This window comes from Meleagris gallopavo, chromosome 15 (assembly GCF_905368555.1).
Source record: "Meleagris gallopavo chromosome 15, MGAL_WU_HG_1.1, whole genome shotgun sequence".
Classification (NCBI taxonomy): domain Eukaryota; kingdom Metazoa; phylum Chordata; class Aves; order Galliformes; family Phasianidae; genus Meleagris; species Meleagris gallopavo.
This window is the reverse complement of record NC_139418.1, coordinates 695,259-721,601: the sequence shown is the minus strand read 5'-3', so window position 1 is coordinate 721,601 and position 26,343 is coordinate 695,259. Positions and strand designations below refer to the sequence as shown.

The following is a 26,343-nucleotide window of genomic DNA, read 5'->3' as shown; positions in this document are numbered from 1 at the left end:
TGTGTGCAGCTCAGCGCTGGGCTCCGTCCCGCACAGCCCCACGTGCTGCTCACACTGGCCCTGGCCCTGCCAGCTGCTGTCCCACAGCAGAGCCGGACCGGACGCAGCCCCATGTCCTGCTGGGAGCTTTGCAGTAGGGCCGTGTGGGGCTGCCCCGGCCCCATCTCCCACCACCTCTCCTCCTCCGCTGCCCCGTGGTGCGTTTGTTTTCCCAAACCCCGGGTGTAGGAACAACCTCTTGATTAAGTGTATTAATAGTTAAACTTTCAGCTCATAGCTTAGACTCACCAGACCACGAAAAGCCTCCGTCCTTTACTCATGCTCTGTTGCTCAACTAAAATATTGCACTCAAAAGGTTTTTTTTTTTTTTTCTTTCCTTTTCCCCTGACTCAACTTTGACTCCTGGGAGCTCAGGGGCCACTCAGGGGCTCCTCATGGCCCCGGCTGGGGGGGGAGGTCCCGGCTGCCAGCCCCACAGTCTGTGGGCATGGGTCAGTGGGTGGGGGGGTGCGATGGGGCAGCTGTGAGGCTGGGGGGAAGAGGTCAGGTGTGGGGCCCTGGAGAGCACGGGGTGACCCATGTGGGTGGCCGAGGATGAGCTGTGATCCCAATGATGATGGGAGAGCGTCGGAGGTCTGCAGGTGGGGGTGAAGGGCACCTGTGTGTCTGCCTGCATCGCTGCGCTCGTGGCACCAATGCCCTCACCTTGCCCTGTGCCCCTTCCCTTAGGGACGCTGCAGGCCTGTGCTGTGCTGCAGCTCTGAGCTGGGGTGGTTCTGTCCCAGCTCGCCTTTCCCCGTGGCTTGGAAGTAGGTGGAGGGCACTGTGCAGCCTGGGATGGCAGTCATCACCGTTCATGGGTGGCAGCCTGTTATTAGATGAATAAAAGGATTTTTAAGGTCACTGGTTTTTCGAGAGCCGGAACAAAGACCGTCCTGCTGCCCTGGCTGCCCGCTGCTCTGTGGGGCTGTCGCTCACCTGGGTGCCCCACTGGCATCTCCAGTCATGGAGTTGCTGCTGGTAGGTGCAGGGCAATGTGCCACCCCCAGGAGTTGGTGGCCTGCTGGCAGCCCCCCGTCCTACTGCCCCAGCCAGGTGCTGCCAGTCCCTCGGGGCTGGCTGCTGTGGGAGGACAGCCTTTATGGGGCACCCATGCGAGCAAAGTTGTGGAGTGGGAATGGGATCGAGATAACGGCCCTGCTGGATCTGTGTGCTGAGTCTTGGCACTTGATCTGTGGTCCTGCTTTGGGATCTGGGAGAGTGACTCTGTTTCCTCTTGCTCAGATGGTATTCCTTGTGCCAGAGGGTCTCTCTTGGTCTGAGCTTGGGCATTCTTAGTGCTGGCAGAATGCAGAACCATCTCCTCCATGTCATGATACTGTGGGGAGCTGGCCCAGCTGTGGGGTTTCATGTTGGCTTCGTCCCTGCAGCTGATGGCAAAGAGGTGTAGTGCGATGTTCTTGGCGCCCTAGCTTGAGAGCTGAGAACCGTGACAGGGCTTGGGTCGCTGTCTCCATCCCTCTCTGACGGTGTGCTGTGGTTCTCCAGGGATCGTGGTGTGGGTGTTCCTTGGGCACCGTGCTGTACAACGTCGCCGTTCAGTGGTGGTGGAGGAGCTGAGCCCAGGAGGAAGCACTGTCCTGGGCAGTGTGCTGCTGCCGTGCCACTCCGCGCTCTGCTCTCGAGGCGTCGGGGCACGCTGTGGCTGCTGGGCGTGGTGGAAACCATCAGACACAGTCAGCACTGGTGTCACCTTGGTGCTGGCCGTGTCCTGGGCAAGGCGTGGGTGTGTGCCTCAGTGCATAGGTTGGGGTGCTCAGCCCAGCGCCCGGTGCCGTCCCGCAGCACCGCTTGGAGTCCTGGCGCTTGGCAGCTGTGTGAGGGCAGCCCTGGCCTTGCCCGGGAGCACGGCGTGATGGATGGTTCGTTTTTGCCTTCGCAATCCCGCCTTGAGTTCTTGTCTCCACTCCAGCTCTTTGTAGAGAGGTCTGGGCAATATCCATCTCCCACAGTTTCCCTTTCAAGAGTCTTAATCTGTGCCCGAGCAGCTCCATCCATTCTGACCCCAGGTGGTCTCTTGGTGTCCAGTGCATCCCGGGGTCACCAGTTCTCATGTATTTCTGCTAGGCCTGCCCTCGGGCCTTTGCACCTCGTTTTCCATCAGGCTCTATGAGAAGAGCTTTCTGTAGTCCAGCCCTGAGCCCAGAGCGTGCAACTTGGGCAGCTCCCGGCCGTGCCTCTGCGTGATGCTGAGTGTTGGCAGCACGGCTGCTGTCGGTTCACAGCCCTGGTCCCAGGCTGGCTGTCCCACAGGCTGTCCCTGTGTTCCTGCTCTCTGGAGGGTCCGAGGAGCTCGAGAACTTTTGGTGCTGGGACAACACGTGGAGCAGAGCTGCGGGAGCTCCCACGGTGCTGTGCTCAGGTGAAGCTTTGGGTTCACGGTGAGGGGGAATGATGGAGCTGTGTGCAGTTTGTCGTGGTCCCATCCCCGAGCCCCGGGCCGTGGTCAGTGCCTGGCGCTGTGGTGTCCCCCACACCAGTGCTGTCCCTGCTGTCCCCATGCCATGCCGGGCTCCCCGCGTGCCGCTGCTGGGACTTTTCCCCCAGTTCCATACCCTGTGAGCGTGGCCGAGGATGGCTGGCCCCGGGAGCGCTCGCCTTGCCCTCTGCTTTACCTTCTTCATCTCGCTAATCTGATGGCCGGAGGTATGCGAAGCATTTCAAATATGGCCTCGTTCGCTGGCTCCGGACAGAGCACGCAGGAGGCGTTCCTTCACACTCCTCCCCAGCCCGCCGCTCCCGTTCCCCTTCCCACGAGCATCCCGCCGTGTGGGCACGGCACAGGGCACGGCGTGGTGCGGGGCAGCCATGGGGCGGGGGCTGATAGGTGCTATGGGAAGGGGCTCCCTTAGGCTCCGTGGTACCAGCGGCGGGGCCCAGCCCTGGGCACGGCGGTGTCTCTTGCTGGGAGAGGTGCGGGTGGGCACGGGGTGCAGCTCCCATGGGGTCCGGCCCTGCGAGGTGCCCCGCTCAGCTCTGCACCTGTGCTGACACCGACCCTGTGCGGAGCTGTTCGTGACGTCGTGGCTCACCCTTGGCTGCCGGGAGGGGGGCAGGGGCAGGGGCAGGGGCTGGGGGCGGGGGGCACGGCTCCTGGCAGCGCGGTGGGGCCCAGCGCCGGGTGGGCGCTGCACGGGGAGGTGCCGCACCGCGCCGCGGGAGGAGGCAGTGGGAGTCTGTCAGCGCTCCGGCTCAGCTGAAGTTGCTATTTAAAGCCGGGGCAGGAAAATCGACGCGGGTGATGAGGAGGGGGAGGTTTTGGGAACGGCCTCGCGTCCCTCTGCCCGTGGGATCTGCGGCCCCAGGGACAGCTGCGGAGCCGGCCGGGGGGGCGGCGTGGCGGGGGGGTGGGAGCCAACGCGAGGCGTCCGCGCTGTAATGCGTCAGGACAGCTTGCAAATTCCAGCGAGGTGCCGGCTGCGGCCGAGCGTGTGCTGCTGCACCACCGGGAGGGCCGCGCTGCCACGGCGAGTTACGGTTGCGGCGAGTTACGGTTACGGCGAGTTACGTCGCGGGGCGCGACGGCCGGGGGAGCCGCTGCTGCCTGCGTGGGGAAGGGCTTGGCCAGGAGGGCGGAGAGACTGAGCCCCGGGGCTGAGAATGGGGTGGTGCGTGTGGGGAAACTGAGGCAGAGGGACACGTGCTGCAGCTGCCGGCAGCCCGGGGGTGTCAGGATGAAACCCGACTGACCCCCCCCCCCCCCCCCGTCCCCAGCTCAGCTCCGTCCCCGTGGCTGGGTGGCACCTGGCTGCTGCCCGGCCCCACAGCTCCCCTCCCGCTGCCTGCAGCACTGCGCCAGCGCGGCGCGCCGTGCCAGGCTGACGCCGTTTGGCTCGGGAGAAGCTGTGTGTTCGCACATGGACGCTTCCAAAGCGAGCAGCTGGGTATGTGTGCGGAGGAGGAAGGAAGGAAGGGGAAAGCCAGCCGTCAGGGCGTTTCTATTGATGAGTTTGTTTTATCACGTAGGTGTCGAAATACTTTGCAAAGAGAGCAACCGAGCAATGTTTGGGCCTGGCCTTTAGCAGAGGCGTGATGGAGGAAGGGGCTGAGCAGGGACTGGACTGAGCTGGGCTGAGCTGCCCCCGGGGCTGGGCACTGTGGTGGAGGTGCAGGCAGGCTGCTCGCAGGGTCTCAGTTGGCCGACGGCCTTCCCTCGGGTCCTCCTTTCCCATGAGGCAGATTGTCATCCTTCCTCTCGCTGTCTGAGCTCCCAGGGGTCGGGATGAGAGCTGGAGGTTTGCCTCCATCCACCCATCGATGCGTCCAAATCCACCTAACGCTGAATGCTTCTCTCCTCTCCACCATCAGGTTTTGTTTCCTTAAATAAAGAGCCTTTAAAAGTGCTCATTAGCCATTTTAATGGGAAAAGCAGAGTCACCTTGAATGCGGCACAGCGGTTCAGTGGGTGCAGGTCTGTGGGTGCAGGTCGGTGGGTGCAGGTTGGTGGGTGCAGGTTGCTGCTCCCCCGCTCTGTGCCTGCACCTCCCCAGGGTGCACAGCCTGGCCAGGATCGGCCCTTTTATTTGTGAAGGCGTGGGGGGATTAGTGGGAGGATTAGTAAATATGACCCCAGGTAAAGATTAAGACTGTAAAAAAAAAAAAAAAAAAAAAAAAAAGTTGTTTTTTCCCCATGCTGATGCACTGTGAAGATTAACGCGGGAAGGATTCGCAGGCAGCAGTTAGCGCGCTGTCGGAGGGGAGGTTGTGGCAGGAGGGGTGGGGGTGGATGGGGTGGGGGCACGTGGCCTGGGGTGCTGGGAGCCCCAGGTGTGGGTGTGCTGGGGGCTCCTGCGGGTAGAAGCATCTGGGCTGCTGTCCCTGTGCCGAATGCCCGGTAATTGCGAGCAGCCGAATGCTGGCAGTACCTGACACTCGCTGCGAGGCCGTGGCTGCGGCAGCTAATCTGAAAGGACGTGAACTCGACAGGGAAGGCTGGAAAACACTCGGAGCAGCTGAGGAGGTGGGGGCAAATCAGCCCCCCCCGGCCGCAGCTCTCCCATGTGTCAGACTCTCTGTGCCCCAAGCCTCATCCCGCAGATGGGCCTGGGGCTCCCTGCAGAGCTCTAGGGATTATCTGGGACCTGGGATCTCAGCTGTGTGCCGAGTGTCTGTCAGATGAAGCCGTGTCCCACCATGCTGCAAGAATGTGTGCCTCAATGGGGGGCTGTGAGGTGCTGGGAGTCTTTGGGAGGACATTGGGTCATCTGTTCTTGGGGGCCTGGAGGGTACCTCTGGTGCAGGATGGAAAGCGGGGACAGCTCCAAGCCATGCCCGGAGCAGCAAGAGGGCCAGATGGCGTCCATGGTGCATCCTCACCCTGCTTCCTTCTCCTCCCATCAGATGTTTGCATTTCTGGCTCGGGACTGAGGGGAATCCTCTCCTGGAGCAGGGACCCATCTCCCAGGTTTGCGGTGTCCTCTGGGAGGGAAGCAGAGCTCTGCACATCCTGGCAGCCTTCACTCCTCCGTATGGGCTGTGCATTGCGGCCCTGATTTGCAGAAAGCAGGAGTGTGCACTGCAGCTGCCAGAACTCCTGTCCTCCAGGAGCTGGGGTCAGGCCCACTGTCCCGCTGCTGCTGAGCCCCTCCTGTGCCAGAGGAGATGGGATGTACGTGGGATGCACACGGTGGTGAAAGCCCCCTGCTGTGTGCAGGCCAGGCTCTGCAGGATGGTACTGGTCACACTGCACAGGGCTCAGAGACCCCGTATCTGGGTGTGCCTTGGTGCTCCTTGAAGTGCAGAGATGCCCCTGGCAGGGGGAGTCCATGGTCTTCCAGGACCTCTGCCTCCTACCACCGCCAACCTACAAGTGTGCCAGTGGCGCTCTTGTTGCATTTCTGGGTACCAGCCCACCGTGCTGGCGGTGCTGCTGCAGGGGGTCCCCCCCTTCCTGGGGGCTAGGCTGTTCCCTGCCCAGAGCCGTTCTCCTGCCAGCTGGGAGCAGAACAGGCGTTGCTGTAGCAAGTGGAAAGTTAGAGGGGTGAAGCGTGGCCATTTCCCTTCTGAGAGCCACCTCCTGCAGCCGTGTCATCGGGCTGGCACAGGGACAGCTCAACAACGTGAGTGGCATCAGGGACGAGCGTTCCCGGCTGGGTGGCAGTGGGGGGCACGAGCTCTGTGTGAGTCACCTCTAATCCCACCGGGCACGGCTGTCCCAGGGACCCATCTGGCACCCTGCTTCTCATGGCAGCTCGTGGGAGCGGAGCGGCTGAGCGCACCCTGCTGCCCCCAGGGAGTGGGAGGGCAGGGGCAGGACTTTCTGGTACCAGGGCTGCGCTGTGCCATCCCTGCCTGCTGGGGAGCTCCAGGGGTCTGTGCCCAGCTGTGGGTCCTCACCGTGCTGTGTCCCTGCAGGATGTGGCCGGGGTGGGGTGGAGGGGCACTGGGGTGGGAGATGGTGGCACAGACCCTAGGGATGTTGTGCTCTGCCTGCGTGGAGACCTTGCTTGTGGCTGGTGTCCGGATGGCGTGGATCTGTTGTATTTGTGATGGGATCAGGCATCCCGTGCCCCGGTGCCAGCAGCCCCACATCTCCCTGGGAATGCAGCATGGCCATGGCATGGGCAGGACGTGGGCAGCACTGGGGCTCCCTGCCCTGCTCCTGACACAGTGATGACGGGTTGCTGGGGCTTGCACGGCTCCGGGGTTACTGTCCCTGCCCAGCTGTGTCCTGCTGTGCTTGGGCTGGAGAAAAAATGCCTCCAAGGACAGTAGGAGAAAGAGGCTGCGATTTTATCAGCAAAAAATGTCACCCCTCTAAACACAGTTTGATGATTTAAGCAAATCCCTGTGACCCCCCCCAAGCCGTGCTGTTTCAGGTGGGGTCGGCTCAGAGCGGCCACGGGGAGGGGAGCAGCAGCTTCCCCCATCTTTGGCGCCCGGACAGCTCCCGCGAGGAAGGTGTTTCCCCAGCTCGGTGCCCGGGCTCCTGGCTCGCCCCACGTCCCCATCGCGTCGCTGTGGGGCACGGCAGCCGTGGGGCTTCGCTTGCGCTGGAGCTGCGGGGCCGCGCGGCAGCCGGAGAGGTGGTGTTTGGAACGAGGGCTGCGGCTCATAGGAAATCACGTGGCGCAGAGACCTGGGGCTTTACGGGAAGAGAGATTAAGAGGCGAGGGGCAGCGCAGGGCTGCTCGGTGCCTGGGGCCGCCGCCCGCAGCACAGCTGGCTGCCGCCGCCCGCTCGCACGCAGCGCGGCCGGGAGCCGTGGGGCACCGCGGGGAGCCGCGGGCAGGCGGGTGGCGGGCGGCGGGCGCGCCCTCCCCAAAGCAGATGGTCCTTCCGAAGCGAGCTGCCCCTTCCGCATCGATTCCCCGCGCTGGATGGTTAACGATTGCTTTCCAGGGTTAATTAAACTCTCCTCGTCGGGGCTGCGCTGCGCCGTGGGGGAGGAGCGTTTCCTACCTGCGCTGCCGCCTCCGACTGCGGCCCCGGGGAGGGACGAGTCCGGCTGCAGCCGGGATTTGCTTCCAGGCCGGCGCTCGCCCTCGATATAAATCCAGCGGCGTGGCAGTTGTGCGGGGAGGATCTCGGCGGCAGCCGGCTCTTCTCTCTGGGGCATCTGAAGCGCGGCGTTGTCAAGGTCAGCCCAGCCGAGTGCTGAGCGGCTCGCTGCGGCCTTGGATGCTGGAGAAGAGGCTGACGGGCGTCTTCCCGACGTCTGTCGTTATGTTTTTGAGACCGGCCCCGTCCCTCCTCCCGCTCCCCTGTTCCTTTAGGTTTAGGCTGCAAACACGTCTCTATTTCCAATTATTTTTAAAGCCGTCAAATATTTGGCAGCTGGACAGTCATTGTAGAGCAGCGTGTTTTGCAGAGCGGGTCACCAGCCATGCGATTGTTCGGAGTTTCTGATTCTTGCATATATAAATATGCCCTTTCATCGGGAGCTCTCAGTCGAAACTGCCATCTTTTGCCTCATTGTCAACATCGGCGAGGTTACGCATCGTTTGCTGACTCACAGCCTCCTGCTCTAATTACTCGGCTAAACTCCCTCTGCGGCGCGGGAAGCAGTCCGAGCCCCCCGCCTTCCCTCCCTCCCCGCCCCGGTGGCCAACCCCCCACGTCCCTGCTGCCCGTCCCTGCCCCAGATTTCACCGCCCCATGGCCCATCCCTGCCCACTGTGCTGGCACAGCGAGCTGGTGGCCGTCCCCATGTGCCCCCGTGGCAGCGCCGCTCACAGCGCTGAGAGCAACTGCCCACACCGTGCTGCCCGGCTGCTGAGACAACCTGTGCTGAGGACCCGGGGCTGCGGGGGGCTGGCGGTGGCTCATACCCCTGCTCAGGGTCGGGATAGATGGCACGGTGAGCCTTGCTGAGAGGAGTGGCACCGCCTGCCCCGTTGATGCTGCCCTCCCCCAGGTGCCGCCCCACTGAGGACGCAGGCTGGGTGCTGCCGCAGTGCCAGGAGCAGGCAGTGCTTCGTGCCGGCGATGCGCCGGGACCCCGGGTCAGCAGGAGCCTCCTCTCCTCCCTCCGCGGCAGCACCAACTCAGACAAGCTGTGCACTAAACCTGTTAGCTTATCCTCTTTTATCCCAGTCTGATATGATCATCCGCACTGTAAGCTTTCATCCGGGCCCAGCGTGATTTCCAGCGTTGGAGTGATTTGAACAGACGCCGCAATTACTGCAGGCTTGGTCTCACCCCACTCCTCCGTGCGGCTCGGGCTGCTCTGCAGGCCACGCAGGTGCCCATGAGCAGAGCGCAGAAGGTGGCACAGGCTCTGGTGTTCATTGCCAGCATTATTTCTTACAGTCCCAGCCCGAGCCCAGCACTGTGCTGGTGTGCCCTGACACGGCCTCGTTCTTGGGGCACTCGTGCCTTCTTCCTCCCGAGGGCCCCCAGCCCTGCGTGCCCCCATCCCACGAAGCCCAGCACTCTCGTTATCTTTCTGTGTGCTCAGTGCTAATATTGTGGTGCAAACAATGCCCTTGCAAATCCCGCTTGCTAGCAGAGGTGAAACCTAGCCTGGTAATCCAGTGGTAGCGACCGTGCGCCAAGCCAATAATGCAGCACTGCTGGCTTTGGAGGAGCAGATACCTTATTTATTTATATATATAAAAACATATAAGTGTTTGCCTGGGCTTCTGTCTGTCACAGAATGGTACAAGCACGCATCTTATCTTGTAAAGCCATATTTTGGCCCTTTTTTCAAAAGAAAGTGAATTTTAAGCACAGGAGACAGTGATGGTTTCTTTGGAGCCGTTACGATCTGCCATGTACAATAAATCCGTCTTAGTTTGTGGATTATTGGCCCAATAGACCGTAACAGCTCTGTCAGCCCCTCCTGGCATGCTGTGTCCAGCTAGCTCAGTGTTGTGTTGGTTCTCCTTTTTTTTCTAACAGAAATTTCCAAAGGATTTTTCCATGCCGTGTGCATGTACAGCAGCTGATATGGAAACCGCAGGAGCTCCGTTGTGTGCCCAGGTTTTGTTTTGTTTTTTTTTTTTTACATATATATTTCCCCTCTGAAAATACCCACGGGCACACATCTCCGTGAGGGAGTCCAAGTCCCTAAAATCTGTTAAAGCATAAAGGCAGAGCTGTCACTGCTGGAGAGCAGCAGGACGGTGCAGAGCTGCGCTGGAGGAGTGGGTCGGTGTTTTGAGGTTGCTCGGCAAGGCTTCCCATAGAGCACCCCGATCCTGTCTGGGGTCAGCAGGGCCAGGCAAGGGGACGAGGACAGCAGGGACAAGGCCAGAGCTGCTTGGAGCCGGAGCAGGAGCTGTGTCCCTGGGGGTTAGCGCGGGGCAGCTGGTGGGGGAGATGTCTGCCTTTGTCCTTGGGCTGTGTGGGAGCCGGGGCAGGGCTTGGGGTGGGCTGAGCGCTCGGGGCCTTCGGGGCCTGGAGGGCAGCACATGGCACCATTAAGGCCCGGCCCTGTGCTGGAGGAGCCGGGCAGCCGAGCAGCCCCGTAAGCCCATTAAGAGCTCAGTGAGCCCTGCGTCTCGGGGGGCTGCGCTGGGGACTTGCACTGCTCTGCCAGAAACAGCCTGAGCCCACAGCCCCAAATCCCAGCACGGGGCTGCCTGCTGCACCAGGACCATTATCTGCCCTTCACCTGGATGTCAGATGTGTCAGAAAGGAGTGAAGGAGGAAAGAAAGCAGAATGGGTTTTTGTGAAGGCCTGGAATGGAAAAGTGCCTTCCGCTGTGCACGCCCAGCATCCTTCACAAAGGTCCTCACACTGAGTCCTGCGTTGGTTAAGCAGAAGGCCAGGCGACTCATCGTGCAAATTCCCTCCTGTGGGACGGAGGTGGCTGTGGGCAGCGGGAGAGGGCACGAGTGGGATCATCCCCTTCTCGTGGCTGAGGGCAGGTGTTCTGCAGGGCCTTCTGCCCCGGGAAGGGGACCCTGAGCCCACTGTGGGCAGAGCAGCGTGCCATGGCAGGCTGTGGGTGTGGAAAACACGTCCGGCTGCCATTCGCCATCAGGGAAGGGCGGGCAGGCAGAAGCTCTCGCACCCACACCTAACTGCTGCTGTAGCTGTGGACCCCTGGAGCTTGGGGCCAGGACTCCTTACCCTCTGGATGTGGGTGGAAGCCCCACGGTGCTGCCTGGGTGATCCTCCCAGCTGGGCCCTTCAGTTTGAGCAGAGCCCCAGAGCCCCTGGAGGTGCGTGCTGGGCCGATTGTCCGTGCTGCTGGAGGCCTTGTGGAGCTTTTGGGTTTGTCTGCCTCAGCTGCCAGCCACGCTGCTCTCCCTTGGGTGAAGAGCTGCTCGCTCGGTGCTTTCTCTCAGAAGGGCACTCGCACTCTGTAATCATCTCCTCAAGTCACAGCTCCTGCTCAATAAGCTAACTGTCTCGAGCTCCTTCCATCCCTCGCCATCTTTCCCTCGTGCTAACGGCGTGGGTCTGCAGCTCTCCTCAGTCTTCTCTATTCTGCACCTCCTGAGAGCAGCTCATCCCGCTCCATGCCATGCATCCCACGGCTCACCCAGCACATACGCTGTGCTGTGCCTTTGCTGCTTCCATCCTGCACTCGGGTGGCCACAGCTCCATCTCTGGGGCCATCCCATCCCACCTGTGCTTTCCTGATGAGGCACTGTGTGTGAGATCCCAGTGAAAATCTAGCTAACCGTAGCCCTATCTGATCACAGACAGATGCTGGGGTTCCTTGGTACAGCTTCTTGCTGTCGTTCCACTATATCCAGGAACATTCTGGGAGGTGTTTTCCCAGTGACTTTTCCCATCCTCTTGCCTTGGACTGCTGTTTTTCCATCCTGTCTTGGCAAGCTAGAAAGAAAGGAGAAACCCTTTGTGTTGGGTTCAGTAAGCATCAGGCACCAGGGGAGCTGGTGGACACCCCTCCAGCAGAGAGCTTGATGTGAGGCTCATTCCATGCACTCCTCAGCAGTGCAAGCTGGTGGAGCTTGGTGTTCCCCCATCCCAGAGCACAGCGTGCTGATGGTGCAGGTGTACCTCCGGTCTGTGTGCAGTCATGGTCCTGGTGCTTGCAGCGTGGGGATGGAGGGATGGATGGATGGATGGATGGATGGAGGAATGGAAGTCCTGAATGAGTCCCCCTCACCCCACTGGTGTCATGGCTGTGAGGTCTCCCCTTCTCCCACTGCTGTCCCAGAGCCCAGCAGCAGGCAGCCAGGAGCTGGCTGCTCTCACTCACACTGGAGGGTCTCAGTGCCACTGATTGCTGTTTGCAGTTGTGATGAGAAAGCTCTGCGGCTCTGCTCCACGGGGAGCAAGGAGCTGGGTGCTCTACAGTCTGTAGCAGGTATACAGAGAGGAGGCCCTTGGGCAACCTTACCCAGCTGCCATCTCCTTGCTGCTTCTCCTGTGGTGCTCCAACTCACCCATAGTGTCACATGCTGTACTGCCGTGCTTTCACTGACCCCAGGCTGACATTGTGACCGCTTTGGGGCTGGGCTGGTGGCAATGGGGACGCAGCGGTGGCTTGGCTCAGGCTGGTGACCCTAGGTGCCTGCCTGGGCTCTCCAACCTGCATCACCCCAGCACTGGGGCACCCTGTGAGCACACAGCTGGCACAGAAGCTCCCTCGAGCGACCGCCTGCTGCCCGACTGGGGTTTGATCTGTATTATTGTAGATATAAAAAAATGCGATTGCTCTTTCCCAGTTCCTATGTTTCCTGAGAGCGGTCTAGTTTCTAGCTTATCTTCAGACAGCCTCAGGGGTATTCCCTGGGAGTTTGGGAGTTTAATCAGGCATTGCTGGGGCATGTGAACTCTGCGTATAATGGCTGTTCCCATGAAGGGGAGAGCCTCTTGCAGATATTTAGGTTGGCGTGCCTGTGCTGGGGGCTGGGCCTGGCTGGGAATGCAGGACTCCTTTCCTGGGGAGGGGACAGGGAGTGCAGGGTGACAGCTGCTGACCGGGGGAAGCTCGTGAGCTGGGCATGGGGGCTTTGGAGGCTGCCCCCTGCAGCGGGGCTCACTGTAGGAAGTCCTTGGGTGCTTCTGTGCCTCAGCCAGGCTGCACTCGTCCCCTCCAGCGCTGGCTCTGCCACCTGTGTCCTCTCTTCCCAGCCACCAAGTTTGTGTCGGAGCATCCTGGGTGGGGCCTGCCGTTCCCCCCAGCCCACTGCTCTCCTCCCGCAGCTCCGTGCCCCCCCAGCCATCACTCCGTCACTTTGCTGCTCGTTTTGGTTCGGGTGGTTTTTAATTCCACCTCTAAGGGCAGGCAATCGGGAGCTGCGTGGAAATGACCGATAGGCGAGATGTTGGGCTCAGCTTTGCTGGTGAAATCAAGGGCTTTTGTTGCTGGCTGTTTAGCAGGCAGTATTTCTTTTTAGGCTGGATATATTCCTGGCAAGAAAAATGATGGATGCTCTGTTTCGTTTCCAGTGGCAGTGTTTCAGATTCCTTGCTCCAGGGCAGAAGCTGAGCTAACTCCGATTCCGGAGCAGCTCTGGTACCTTGGCAGCTTAAAGGCCACGGGGTTGCTTGAATGACAAGTGGCACTGAGCACAGGGAGGGCTCGGGAGAGTCGGTTTTGTGCAATGTGCCCTCGATCTCTTGCAGGAAGCGGGGCGGGAGGAGTGAAAGCCCACTGAGCGGGGAGGGAGCCTTTCATTGTCTTAGTGCTTTGCAGGCAGAACGTGTGGCGTTGGAAAGCGAGCCTGACGCACAAAGGAGAGGAGCTCTGTGCCTTCCCAGCCAGCGGGGCCGTGCTGCATGTTGCTGCCGAGGCAGCTGGGTAGGTGCTGAAAGCACTGAGTCCTGGGGCACAGCTAATTCCTATGTCCTGGGAGTTCCTGCGCTCCCCGGGCGCCCTAAGCCCCGCTGCGGGTCCGGTGCAGAGCCCGGAGGCTTGGGGCAGCTCCTGTGCGAGCTGGGGCTGTGGACACTGCGGCACAGAGCAGCGCTGTGCCCACCCCGCCCTGGCCATCAGCCTTCCTCCTCTTTCTCCTTCTTCTTCCTATTTTCCTTATGCGAGCGTGGCCAAGTGAAACATGGTGCTGACCAAAAATAACAACCACAAGCAGATCCAGACAATGGATAAGCCCCCCAGTGAGGGCAAGGGCGACCCGAATCCTCCCAGAGGAAGACGGGATTATTCTGCGTCCTATTAGACATCTGTCAATAGCTGCCATTTGTGGACCCCGGCTGCTTCCTGACAGCGCAGCCACCTTCCTGGTGCTACAGCAATTCCTTCAGCAGCCCATGTGTGCTGCACAGGGCTGCCTTTGGGGTGATGGCACGTGTCACTGCTGTCAGCGCAGCAGCCCGGCCCTTGGGGGTGGTTTTGGTGTGGGCAGCTGAGATGCTCCCAGGTGCCCTTGTATGCCAGCATCCTCATCAGCCTGCAGAGGGTGACTGGCTGATTCACGCCCTTGCTGCTCCCATCCTTCTGTGGCTCCTTCGGTCTGGGTCCTTGCATTTGGGTGGTGCTGCAGCTCTGGGGAGCGGGATGCAGGGTCCTGAGCATCCCTTGGTGTGTGCTGTGCCCTCACGGGATTACAGGGGGACGTGATGCAGGGCCTGCTTGGTGCTGGGGCTGCTTGGGGAGGTGGTGCTGGTGGGTCTGGGGCTCTTCAACAAATATTCCTGTGCTGCTGTACCTACAACTTTGTTTTTAATTAACTTCTAGAAGCTTTGCTGCTGATGATCGGTCTCTCTGTGACCCGGTTATCAGTTATACCCCACGTAATTTATGCTTTAATCGGCCCATCTGTTAGCCGTGGTGATTCACATGTCTCAGGGCTGCAGGGGCCTCCTTGGGCAGGGGTCCCTCTGTGGTGCTCAGTGCTTCTGCTGGGTGCCAGGGCTGCATGGGGCAGCTTAGTGGGGGTCCCAGCAGCACTGCTGGCACACGGGAGGGCTGCGTGTCTGCCAAACCTCCTTTGGTTCGCTTGCATCCCCTCCCACGTGAAGGGGCCAAGTCCCTTCCTTTGAGATGCTCTGCCAGTTCTGCTCAGACGCCCTGGCTGTGCACGGTGCTTGGGTAGCAGTGCCTGCTGTGGAGCTGTGCTCTTGTCCCGGGGGTCTGCAGCCATGGGCTCAGTGTCTTCTGTTTGCTGGGATGTGCCAATGCCCAGCGGGCAGCAAATGTCCCCAGTGCCCTTCCTGTGGCATCAGTCAGCCCAGCCCCTGAGCGCTGCAGCCCCAAAATGCCATCGGTCACCTCCCTTGGCAGCCTGACGGGCTGTGCTGGAGGTTTCCTTCCAGGAGGCTCTGGGGGCTTTGCAGGGGAAGGTGGTTCTGCTGGGCTGGGACCACGTCTCCAGGGTGCGTCGTGCCTCCTGTCCCTGCAGGGCGGTTGCTGACTGGCGTACACAGCACCTCACGGCATTATCTGGGACTTGGTGGGTTTGTGAGCTGCTCTTCAGCACCGGCTCAGAGCCATGCCTCCTCCTGTGGCCGCGGGTGGGGGACGGCGCTGAGGAGTGGGCGAGCATGGAAGCGCTCCCCAGCAGAGCCGTGCCATGGCGCGTGAATGTCAGATGCTGCTTGGCTGCGAGATCAGCTCTTGCAAACACAGATCTGTTCAATCCCATTTGGAGGGAGGTGGGGGAGGCGGGGGGGGCCTTCCCGAGTCTCAATCTGGTAGGTTTTAGTTACAGTCGTTTTCGGATTTGGGCAGTGAACGGCGCAGCTTTGGCACAGGGGGATGGATGAGCCGTGCGGGGAGCGCGCTGGGGGAGGTGATGCTGCCAGCCCCCGCTGTCCCCAGGCTGCAGGGCCGGCCGTGGCCACGCTCGCCTTCACTGCATCCCCAGGCAGCAGCTGCGAGAGCAGAGGAGGGGGAGGAGTCACCCGGAGTTGTCCACAGGGCAAATGGAGCCCTGAAACACTCGGATGGACGTTTCAAATCGCGTTATCTCCATAACCGCCCTGCTCTGGCCCTTCCAAGTGGCAGCGGAGATAAGTGGATTTCGAGGGAGTGCCTGGTCGTCTGACATTTAAGGCTCCATAATCCATAACTACCGCACCTCAAAGGCAGGATGGAGCCACGCTCCTCAACCAGGCAGCATCGGGCAGCCCCAGGGGTCCCTGTGACAGTGGCCACGTGCCGGGGCAGGTTGGGTCCTGGATCACTGCGGGGAGGAGACAGAGCTGCTGCTGGCACCACCAGAATGGGGCTCCTGTTGCCAGCACGGAGGTGCTGGTGGCATAGTTGTCTGCTTGGTGCAACAGTCAAAGGCTCCTTGGAAAGCCAAGGCGCTTTGCTCTTGGTCTGAGTGCATCTATGCAAGGTAGGAGCCAGCAGGGAGGTGGCATTGCCTTCCACACAGAGCTGGACATGTGCACAGAGGCGGCATGACCCAGCGCCCATCCCTGGCTGGGCAGACTGCATGTGAACCATGAGTTGCTCCTGGGAGGCACCATGGATGGAGAGAGACTGTCTACGAGGAGGAGGCTGGTGGAAGCCACTCCGTGTGCCATGATGCTGTGCCATCTGCTTTCAGGGCTAATTCCAGATGCTGGATTTAATCTTCCATAGCTATTTTAATTCGGGAGTTGGCTTCTTAGCGTCCTCCTGTGCCACCTTGGTAGCGGAGCGGCTGCCGCAGTTGGCCCTGTAAGGATGTTCTGGAGATGAACCACCTCTGTGGATGTGCCCATCTGGTGACCTGTCACAGCGCTGGCCACATCACCTGCACCTGCAGCACCGCCCGAAACCATGGCAAGCCTCTGCGTCCTCTCCTGGTGCCTTGACAAACTGAAGGGGGTGAGGTGACTTGGTGCACCCATGAGTGGAGCTTCTGGCTGGACCAGTTTTTGGGAAGATGAATGGGAAGAGCAGAGCTTGTGGTCTGTTGGGTTGACAGAGATGACTTGCAAACAAAGAGGCGAAGAAGACCCTTGCCTTCATCTGATGGTACCTGTGCCTGTTACTGGGTACCATTAGAAACCCCCTGGATGGATGTCCTGCAGGGACGTTCAGCCCCGTGCCTTGACTTCTCCCCCCATCCCTTGGTTCCCTTTGGTTTCCCCTCATGCCCGTAGGTGGCAGTGCCGTGGTCTTCGTCCCTGTGCCCACCTCTACCCTGCTGCTGGGGACCTGGTGGATTCTGTTCCTCCAGACCAGATCTGTTACGTGGGCCCTGGTTAGGGCTGGCCACAGCGCACTGGGGTCTGCCTGTCTGTCTGTCCAGCTGTCTGTCTGTCCGCCTGTCCCGGCGCGTCGCTGGGAGGCGGGGGCTGTGCCGGGCGGCTGGCCGTGCCTCCATGGCGTGGGGAGGGGCGAGGGGGAGGAAGCGGGGACAAAAACCCTGCGGTGGACACAATTACAGCCACGTAGTGCCTCCTTTTTAGAGGCTGAAAAGACGCTGGTTTCCCTTCCGTCGTCCGTCTGCTCCACCTCTGCCGGCCACACAATGGCGGGCCCCGGTGCCCACCATGCAGCACACAATGGGGAGGGAGCCGCGCTCCTGGAATTTAAAGAGCTGAACTTTTAATTTTTGTCCCTTTGTCTCTCGAGCCTGGGAGCACCTCGGCTTCGGCTTTTCTTCTTTTTTTCTCTCTTTACGTTCGTGTCTGTGCATGGCTGAACGAACAGTGGCTCTTACGGGAGCAGATTGATTTATTTGAAATTAAAGGAAAGCAGAAGTTATTTTTAAAGACAAGAGTTTTTACATCTGAGGGAGCTGATTGCTTTCCAGTAATGCTAGGCAGCAGACAGTGAAATAGCGCAGGGGGCTGGAAATCGCTGTCCATCATTTCCACTAAGCTCCGCGCCTCTCTCAGATAAATGCTTTCTGCAACCTGGGGCCACAGTGTCCAGTGTCCATGGTTCTGCTTCTGAGTTTTGGAGCTGGAGCACTCCCGGCACGGGGCTGGGGTGGAGGCAGCAGGTGGCAGGTCTGCAGAGTTTGGGTTCATTGGGGCGCAGCCCACGGAAGGCAGAGGCGGTGGCAGGGGTTGCCACTCCCAGGAGGGCAGCTCTGGTGTTGGGGCAGCTCCCGTCTTGTTCGAGGCTGCCCCGTGCAGAGCAGTCCGGGCCCCGCGCTGTGCCGGGGGCTGGGGGCCCTCCCGCCCTTGGTGGGTCCCCTTGAGCCCTGGCACTCCTCCAGCCTAAGCCGCGCGGTGCAGACCTGGGCGCGCGGGCGCATCACATGCTGCTTAATGCCGTGCCGCAGCTAAGCACCTTCTGACAGGGACCCAGCTGACGCCGCCCGGCGCCTTCCCCAAGGGATGGGGGCCGGGAAGGGGGCCGGGACAGGGGGGAGCCCGCCATGCCTTTCCTGGGGTCAGCCATAAAGACGGGATTAAGATAATTAATTCCTTCCCCCCCTCCTCCAGCAATTAGCGACGTGGGGCCGGGGCGGCGCGGCCGTGCTGCGGGGCGATGCCGGGGGGGCTCTGCCCGTGGGCACCCCGGGGCGAGGCAGCGCCAGGCGGGCGCAGATGGCGGGAGCTGGCGGTGCAGCCGCGGGACAATGGTGGGATTGTGCGGTGCCAGGGCCTGGTGCGGGCAGCTGGGTGCTGCGCGGGTCGGTGGTGCTGCAGCGTGGAGGGGACCTGCTTTGCGTGGTCGGGTGGGACCGGGGAGCGGGGTCCTGCTGCAGAAGGCCAGCCGTTGCAGCCGACTGCAGGGGAAGATGTTCCCTTGGAAATAACTCGAGGAGGTGGAGGCTGCAGCACGTGCTGCGCAGGGACGGGCGCAAAGGCACAGGGCTGCCAGGAGCGCGGCCGGGGGGAGGCAGGGCCAGGGCCATCGTGGCAGGGACCTACTCCAGCTGGGAGACGGCCTGCAGCCAGCGCTCTGCCTGCTGCGCCGCCCATGGCCTGCTGTCCTTGGCGTGGGGCTGAGGCCTGTGCCGCGTGGGATGGGGGGATGCTCCTGCTGTCCCGCGGCACTGCTCGGCAGCGAGGCCGGTGGCACGTGGTGGAGGTTTAAGGGCGGGAGCTAAGCAAAGAGCCCCAGAAGGTGTCTGAGCGATATCAGCGGCGGCTCAGGCTCCACCAGATTACACAGGGCGGGAGCGTGAGCTTGGCAGGACGGTAAATCCAGGGTTGATCAGCGCGGTGCTCGCGGCTGCAGATCCCTGCCAGGCAGCCAGGCCTGGCCATGTGCGCACAGAACTGGGACGGGGCCGCTGCATTGCACAGCAGTGGGCACATTGCCACCAGCCCCGGGATGTTCGGGGGGCGTTGGGCAGCGGTGGCGTGGGCGAGTCCCGTGTGCGTGCTCCATGCAGTGCCGGCACTCTGCACTGCTGTGAGTGTGGCTGCAGACCCCCGGCCTATCGTCCCAGCCTGGGCACGTGGTGCTGTAGTCCGAGGCCCAGCAGGTCCTGCTCAGCAGGCCCACAGCCCCGTCCTCTTTGTTTGGTGCCAGGGCCGGGCAGTGCCGGGCTGCGGGGCAAGCGGGGCCACCACTGCGAGGGGCGGAAGAGGAGAAGGGCCGCAGGAAAGGCGGTCGCAGGCAGGCATGAGATAATGCCGCCGGGCTGCTTTATCTCACATCCTCCCGTTAGATGCTTTTCCTGCCGCGCTCCCCTCCTGGCCCCAACACCCGCAGCTTTTGTCATTGAGGTGTGACCCATCCCACCGCCGCAGGAGCCGGCCGGGGCCTGCTGCTGCCCGGCACCCCACGGCCTCGCCGCCCACCTCTCGCTGCCCAGCCTGGCTGTGCTGCGGCGCTGCCCACGTGGCCGCTGGCCGGGAAGGGCAGGCTGTCCTGCGCCGCAGCCCTCCCTCCTTCCCACGTGAATCGGAGAGCTGCGGGCTGGAACCCGAGTCCTGCATCGATCCGCGCTGCATCTTAAATCCCACAGCAGCTGAAGCAAGCGGTTTTAGTGCGAGGGTGGGGGTGTTTTTCTCCGCAGGCGAGCTGTCTCCTGCATCGGGGTGAGATGGGCTGTCTTCCTGTTCCAGTAATGTGATGTTTGGCACAGGCACCTCGCCCCCGTCTGCATCCAACGGCTCTGCTGCTGGGCTCGTCCGTAGGCAGCGCCCTGGGCTGTGGCACAGTGCAGGCACCACCAGGCTGTGCCGAGGGGCGTGGGGTCCCACAGAGCTCCGTGTGCCTGGGGCTGCTGCAGGGGGGGCTGCAGGAGGGGCTGCAGGAACGCTGCCTACCTGCGCCCGGCCCTCCCCAGGTTGGTGGGACCGGCGAGGGGCCCCCTCCAGTGCTGCCCTCCCCCAGCCACTGTCGGGGTGGGGACGTGGGTTCCTGCTCCGCTAAGCCCTGGAGCTTTTCTCTAAAGCCTGATTACTCTGGCAGTGCCTGTGCGTGCGTGCATGCGTGCGTGCTCGGGAGGGGAGGAGGAGGAATTTCACAACAAGTGTTGGCGGCCACGCCGGGGCCCAGCTGCCCCTCACCCCCCAGGGCTGCGGCACTGCCGGGGATCTGTGCCGAGGGAGCTCTCTCGTCACCTCCCTGCAGTGATGTGTGGGACATGGCACCGCAGGGTGGGCAGGAGGTGCATGCTGCAGCTCGCCTCCCTTCCCTTGCCTGGTGCCGGTGTGAGCGCTGCCCTGGGGACGAGGGCCCGGGGAGATGGTGAGCAGAGCCATGGGCAGCGTGCCACGCACCGGCTCCATCCTGCATCAGGCACCGGCCCTGCAGGGCTGCGTGTTGCTGGAGCAGAGCAGGACAGGAGCCCCGTGACTGCTGTGGGGCTCTGGGCCGTGGGGAGGGAGAGGCAGCGCTGGGAGCCCTTCAGCAGTGCGGTGACATTGCTGCCAGGCCAGGGCTCCCTTTGTGACCCCCAGTCTCTGTCTGGATGGCGACCCTTTAGAGAGCAGCGGAACGGATCTCCATCGAGGTCCGTTCCCTGGAGTTTCTTTGTTCATGGCGCTGAGAGTTTCATTGCAGGGGGAGGAAGAGCTGCTTTGAAAAGCCCGTTTGCTCTTGCCAGTACTAACTCTCTTTTATTTTCTACTTCCAGAGCCGTATGTTTTGTATCAGAGCCGCGGAGTATGTCTCTGCACTGAAGCTGTGCTGAAGACCTTTGCGGCTGAGTCTGGAGGACCCACCCCGTTCATGAGCGCTCCCGTGTGAGCTTTGTCCGGTGGCCGCTGTGTCGGTGCTGCAAGAAGGGCTTCGGGGGTCTTCCGCTCGGGCTTTGGGGTGCTTTTCTTTGGTTTGGTTTTGTTGTTCCGCTTCGTGCACCATGTCGAATTCGGGCTCCCATCAAGACACTGGGAACAAGCCAGAGACGGAAAAAAATAACCAAGATGACTCTCATCCCCCCGTCAGCTCCGAGAGGAGGAACAAAAGTGGAATAATAAGTGAACCTTTGAACAAAAGTCTTAAGAAGTCCCGTCCGCTCTCCCACTATTCCACCTTTGGTAGCAGCAGCTCAGTAAGTGAACATTCAGAGAAAGGCAACCCCTTAACTAATGGCAACGAAGCAACTGTGGATAAAAGTAATTCTACCTCAAAGCACAAAAACATCTCTAGTATGCTGAGCAAATTAGACAGGGTGGCAGAAATCTCCTCAGAAGGACAGAATGCCCTACAACAGTTTGCTCAGTCGACAGAAATGCTCAAAAGAGTGGTACAAGAGCATATTCCTCTAGCAAGCGACCATGGGACTGGTATCTCTGATATGGAGGCAGTCTCAGCTGCAGAGACAATGAACAGCCCCTCTGATTTTCCTTACCTGGGGGCTTTTCCCATCAACCCAGGCCTTTTCATTATGACCCCTGCTGGCGTGTTTCTGGCAGAGAGCGCGCTCCATATGGCTGGCTTGGCAGAGTATCCAATGCAGAATGAATTGGCATCTGCCATCAATTCGGGGAAAAAGAAACGGAAAAGATGTGGCATGTGCCCACCCTGCCGAAGACGGATAAACTGCGAGCAGTGCAGCAGTTGTAGGAATCGCAAAACTGGCCACCAGATTTGCAAATTCCGAAAATGTGAAGAACTCAAAAAGAAGCCTTCTGCAGCACTGGAGGTAACCGGCCCCTGTCAGGCACCCTAACCCTTCCTCGGGCAGCTCTCCTGGGTTCGGATCTTGCCCTAGATAATAAAACACCTGGTACTTCCTACTTTTTTTCTTTTCCATCATCAGTTCTCACCACAAATTGCGTACACTGCCCAGCGCCCCTGTCCCTGTCCCCTCGACGTGCTGGGTGAGGGCTGGGGATGCCCGGCGCTGGGGGCCCTTTGTCAGCGTTTGAGCAGCGTTGGGTTGCAGTGCTGCTGCTCCCGCGCCAGGCAGCAGCTCCTGACCTGGTGATGGGCCAGAGGATGGCTGTAGGGACAGACCTGCAGGCGGTAGGCGTGTGAAGCCGTGCTTGTGGGCCTGGGGCCCGGTCCTTTAGCTCACAGCTTCGTTCCATGTGGTAGCAGGGAGCCCTGAGGTTGGGTGGGAAGTGGCTGCAGAGCACATTTGGCACGCAGGGCTGTGCCTGTGCTGGGGCAGCGCTGTTTTGAGCATCCCATGGGGTTCACTGAGGTGCCCCCATCCTGGAGTGCATGTGTTCTGGATGGCTGTTGCAGTGGGGGATGCAGCCCTGCTCTGGGTGTTGTGCTGAGCATGATTCCCTGCATGTGCTGCACCCAAACTCTGCAGGGCGATGCTTTGTGGCCACAGGGACTGTGCCATCACAGCAGTGCTGGCCCTGGAGCTGCTGATGACCCACCCAGTGGGCTGGGGGCTGCCTTGCTGTAAGCCAGGGAAGGCACATTGCTGGCGTGAGGACTGCAGGAACGTGTGAGTGGGTTGGGTCATGGGATGGGCTGGAATTTGCCCTGGGCCATGCATGCCTGGCAGGCACATGGTCCTCTGAGTGGGTGCGATGTGGCTGAGGGCTCGAAGCGCTGGGGAGCGGCTGTGCTGTGCTGAGGCCCCTCTGCAGACCCTCCATCATACCGTGTGTGATTTTTGTGGTGGCCCATCCAGCCATCTGCTGTGCTTCCCTGTCCTCCTGCTGCTGGTGGAGGCCAGAAGTCACCCTGACATCAGCTGGATCGTGTGTCCTGGCACGAGGGCACGGCCTGTGCTCTGCTCTTCCTGAAGAGATAACCCACTGTTTCCTTAACCACGTCCCACGTTTTCAATTAGCATCAGCTCTGAATGAATCGTGAAGGGGAAAAAAAATCTATTTGGGCGGTGGGGATGAGGAGAGGGGGACTGTGTCTTTCAAAAACCGCTGTATTGCTAAATTATATTCTTGTTCTAATTTGCTGAGTCAGTGATCTGGAAAAAGGGAGAAAGGAAAAAAAAAGTTCATCTCTTCGGAAGAGTCCTAAAGCGGGTCAATAGAATCAGAGCTCACATCAGCCAGAGGAGCTGCTCCCTTCTCCCAGCGTGGTGCTGCTCTGGGGACAATAAATATTACGGGGAGCCCATGAAACGTTCACCCCCTTGATTTGTTTTCCCATTCGACATCTGGCTGAGATTGGAGCTGCTCAGATGTGACTTTTAGTCTGGTAGCACTGGGGCCTGGAGAGGATGGTCCTATCCTTCCTGAGTGCAGCGCTGTTGAGGCTGAGGAGGGTGGGTGATGCTGGGCTGCCTGATTTTTGGAGCAGGTGCTCCTGCAGCAGCCGTGGTCAAGATGTCAGCCTGTGCCACGCCTTCTCCTTGGGAGGGCTGAACGAGATTGCAGCCCTGTGCAGCTGGGATGGCGGCACTGGGACCTTGGCTGGTGCCCCAGCACCACCTGTGTCATTAAGTCTCAGCCCACATCACCCAGTGTTGGCCAGCCCGAGGGCAGCCGTGGGAGCTGCCTTCCCCTGCCTGCCCCGCAGCCCTGGGGAGCTGGCGGTGGGCAACGCTGTGGGCCGCGGCTCCCGGAGGCTGCTGGGAAATTCATAGGGCTTTAGTGAGGTGTCATCCCAGGGGCTGTGCCAGAGCTGAGCGGCAGAGGAGCAGCCCGCAGTGACCCTGCCGGGCCGTTCCGTCTGCCAGCCACACCTGTGGGCAGCAGCGTCCTCAGAGAGCCCGGACAGGGGCTGCAGCTGTGATTAAACATTGATCTAAAATCAAGCAGTAAAAAAAATAGAATTAAACCTTTATGGCGGCATAAAAATCAGGCTAAGTCCCTATCCCGCCGTTAAGCTTTATCTGCACATCTAAAGAGCCTGAATAACCAGTCACTGCTGCTGTCCTGGTGGAGTGGCTGCTGGATGAGGCGGTAGGGCCGGCCAGGCGGGTCGAGGTCTTGCAGCGGGCGGCAGCACAACCCTGTGCCCACCGGACTCCTCTGGGCCCGGCCAGCCCCTGGCAGTGCTATGGCCCTGGACGAGTAGGCATGGACTTTTCTGATGAGTTGTAGGGCACATGGAGGCCACAGACAGTGGGGATTTTACTCAACAGAGCTGTCCTCCATCTGGAAGAGCCTTGGTGAGGTGACTGTGGTGCTCCTGCTAAGGCTGGTGTGATGGTTGTTGTCACATTGTAGGGATGAGGGAAGATCTGCCCTTGGGCATCTGCCCTACAGCTGTTCGTCCGTCTCCCCTTGGTAATGGAGAGCTGGCCAGTTAGAACCAGGGGTATCTGAAGAGCTGGACCTTGCCTGTCTGTGCGCCCCGTGGCTCAGAGGCACCTATGTTCCTCACACACTTGGTTACAGTTTGCAGGGACAGCAGCTCGTCCCAGGGAGCAGTGCAGGGTGCCATGGCCCTGTGATGGTGCCATGCTCCCCATCATGATACCACCGTGATGCGTGGGATCTGAGGGGCTCTCCAGCACCCGTCTCCCTCTGGTGCAGCAGGATGTGGGCTCAGGGAGCTCCCGGCTGTTCTGCAGATGGTGTTGGAGAACCCGCTGGTTCCTCACTGCCAGTTCCTCGTGGCCAGGCAGGGTTTGGCTGGGCTGGGACAGGGGATGTCCTCACCAAGCCTTGGGACAGTGCCGCACTGCTATCCCATGCTTGTTTGGATGCGGAGAAACGGAAGGAGGGGGCTTCTGTGGGCCCTTCTCAGGGGCCTTTGCCCCACAGAGCTTCCCCCCTTCCCTGGAGGTGGCTCCAGGTGGCTCTGCTTGGGGCTGCCCACATCAGCAGCCCTCATCCCTGCCCACACCCAGCGCGATGGAGAAGGCGGTGCTGGGGCTGCTCTGTGGGATGGTGGGCACTCACCGAGGCTGCTGGGAACACCTGCATCCCTGGGACGGGTCGGTGTCACCAGCAGCTCCTGGGCCCAATCGCTGCCAGCAGGGCCTCGGCTGCTCCCGGCCTCCTGTGTGGGTGCTGCGTCCCTCCTGCCGTCCGTCTGTCCGACGCAGCGCGTGGGCAGGGATGTGTGGGGACGTGTGGGGACAGGCCCGGCCGTGCCCGCCCGGCCATTGTGCTCACCGTGGCTGAGGGGAAGCGGGGGTCTGTGCCATTGTGCCTGTGTGGCACGGGGAACATTTCGGGAGGGCTTTTCCAGGCCTTCCCTGCAGCGGCAGGGCTCGGGCAGCGGGCAGCGGGGCCCTGCAGGCGATGGCTGCACGGAGGCCTCACTGCGGCCCCGCGTTGCCTTGGCCGGGAGCCCCACGCTGAGCCCGTCGGGGGCTGAGCTGTGGGGCTGGGCAGGGCTGGGTGCCCGTCGCCTGCTTCAGCAGCCCCGGATCCCAGCCCCGCAGCCCCCAGCCCCGCAGCGCAGGGGTCGGAGCCGCCCGCCTAACGCCTTGTCCCTCTGTCCTGTCCCCTCCCTTCTCTCTTCCTTTCCAGAAGGTGATGCTTCCTACAGGAGCTGCGTTCAGATGGTTTCAGTAGGAACGGGAATCCCAAAGCTCTGTCATCCAAGTGCAATGTCACTGCTTGCTTGTGTTGTCTCAGGCAAGGGATTTTGGCTGAAATGAATGGATGCACCTGTGTCTCTTTAGAACCAAAAATATTTTCTCGCAAATTTCATTCCTGTTTTTATAATTTTTTTTTTTTTTTGCGTTTGTTTAACATCTTCGAGTCCTAGTCAGACATTTAACTGCTTTTCAAATAAAATAATTAAAAGAAAAAAACAATGGATCTGTAAAGTACCAAGACTTAATAGACAGAGTATGGACAATCAGTTTCTTTCTGTGTTTTGGTGTTGATGTTGTTTATGTGTGAAAGATGCAGTACTTGTGTAGGGAATGTAAATTTACAGTAACCTTTTAAAATCTAGTTACTAATAAGCACTACTGTAATTTAGCACAGTTGTTTAATTGCACCCTCATTTATACTTTTTATTTGATTCTTTCCCGTCATACAATAGAGTGGATAGTTTCTAGAATGCCTCAACTTCATGTTTATAAATGAGAATATGTTTAAAGCGATGTAGTACCCCTCTCCTCGCCATTCACCTGCGTACGTTTAACCAGCAAGAAGTTTGGAATAAAGGATGGAAGGAAACAATTGCTGCAAAAATGGCGGTCTTCGAAAAAAAGGAGAATTTAAAAAAGGAAAAAAAAGAAAAAAAGGAAAAAAATCGTTCTTGTTAGTTTATTAATATAGAACAAGAAATACTGCATACAGAAAAACTCCTCATTGCAATGGTTTACTCCTAGAAGCAATTTTTGTAAACTCACTGAAGTTAAAATCAAAATAAAAACAATATTGCAGGACCTGTGCTGAAGCAGTTACGAAAAGTGATATTTCTCTTCTGTTCAAATCCCCGTCTCCAGCTCTCTACATCATTAAATTGAAATGCTGTTTGTAATGTTTTAGCGATCCAGGCTGTTTTTGTGAATAAAATGAATGCATGTTTTGTGTCATTATTCACAGCTCTGTTATTTCTCCCCATCCCTGTGTGCCACCTGCCCGGGGTGCAGGCAGCAGTTTTGCAGCAGGCTGCTCTGCTGCTGGCTGTGCTGGGCGAGGGTGGGCATGGGGCTGCTGGCACCAGTGGGGCTGGTTCCCTGCTCCTTGCAGTGTGGGGTGGCCGGGGGAGGAACTGCACTGTGTGTGTGCAGCCTGGCCTGGTGGAGCTTTGCCATGGTGTG

At 60.0% G+C, this 26,343-nt stretch overlaps 1 protein-coding gene across 3 annotated transcripts in view; it reads left to right on the top strand.

Moving 5' to 3' along the window:
- The window catches only part of CXXC5 (CXXC finger protein 5), a 28,505-nt gene extending 2,387 nt beyond the window's left edge, over positions 1 to 26,118 (top strand). For 2 of the 3 annotated variants that reach the window (XM_085236338.1, XM_085236339.1), the window contains exons 2-3: positions 20,374 to 21,384; positions 25,094 to 26,118. In XM_085236338.1, coding sequence (XP_085092464.1) covers positions 20,599 to 21,384; positions 25,094 to 25,138 — 831 coding nt within the window. In that variant the 5' untranslated portion in view covers positions 20,374 to 20,598 and the 3' untranslated portion in view covers positions 25,139 to 26,118. Of the gene's footprint in view, positions 1 to 3,925; positions 3,945 to 20,373; positions 21,385 to 25,093 lie in introns of those variants that run through there. The other variant, XM_085236340.1, reaches the window with a different exon arrangement.
- Positions 26,119 to 26,343: the final 225 nt, after the last annotated feature.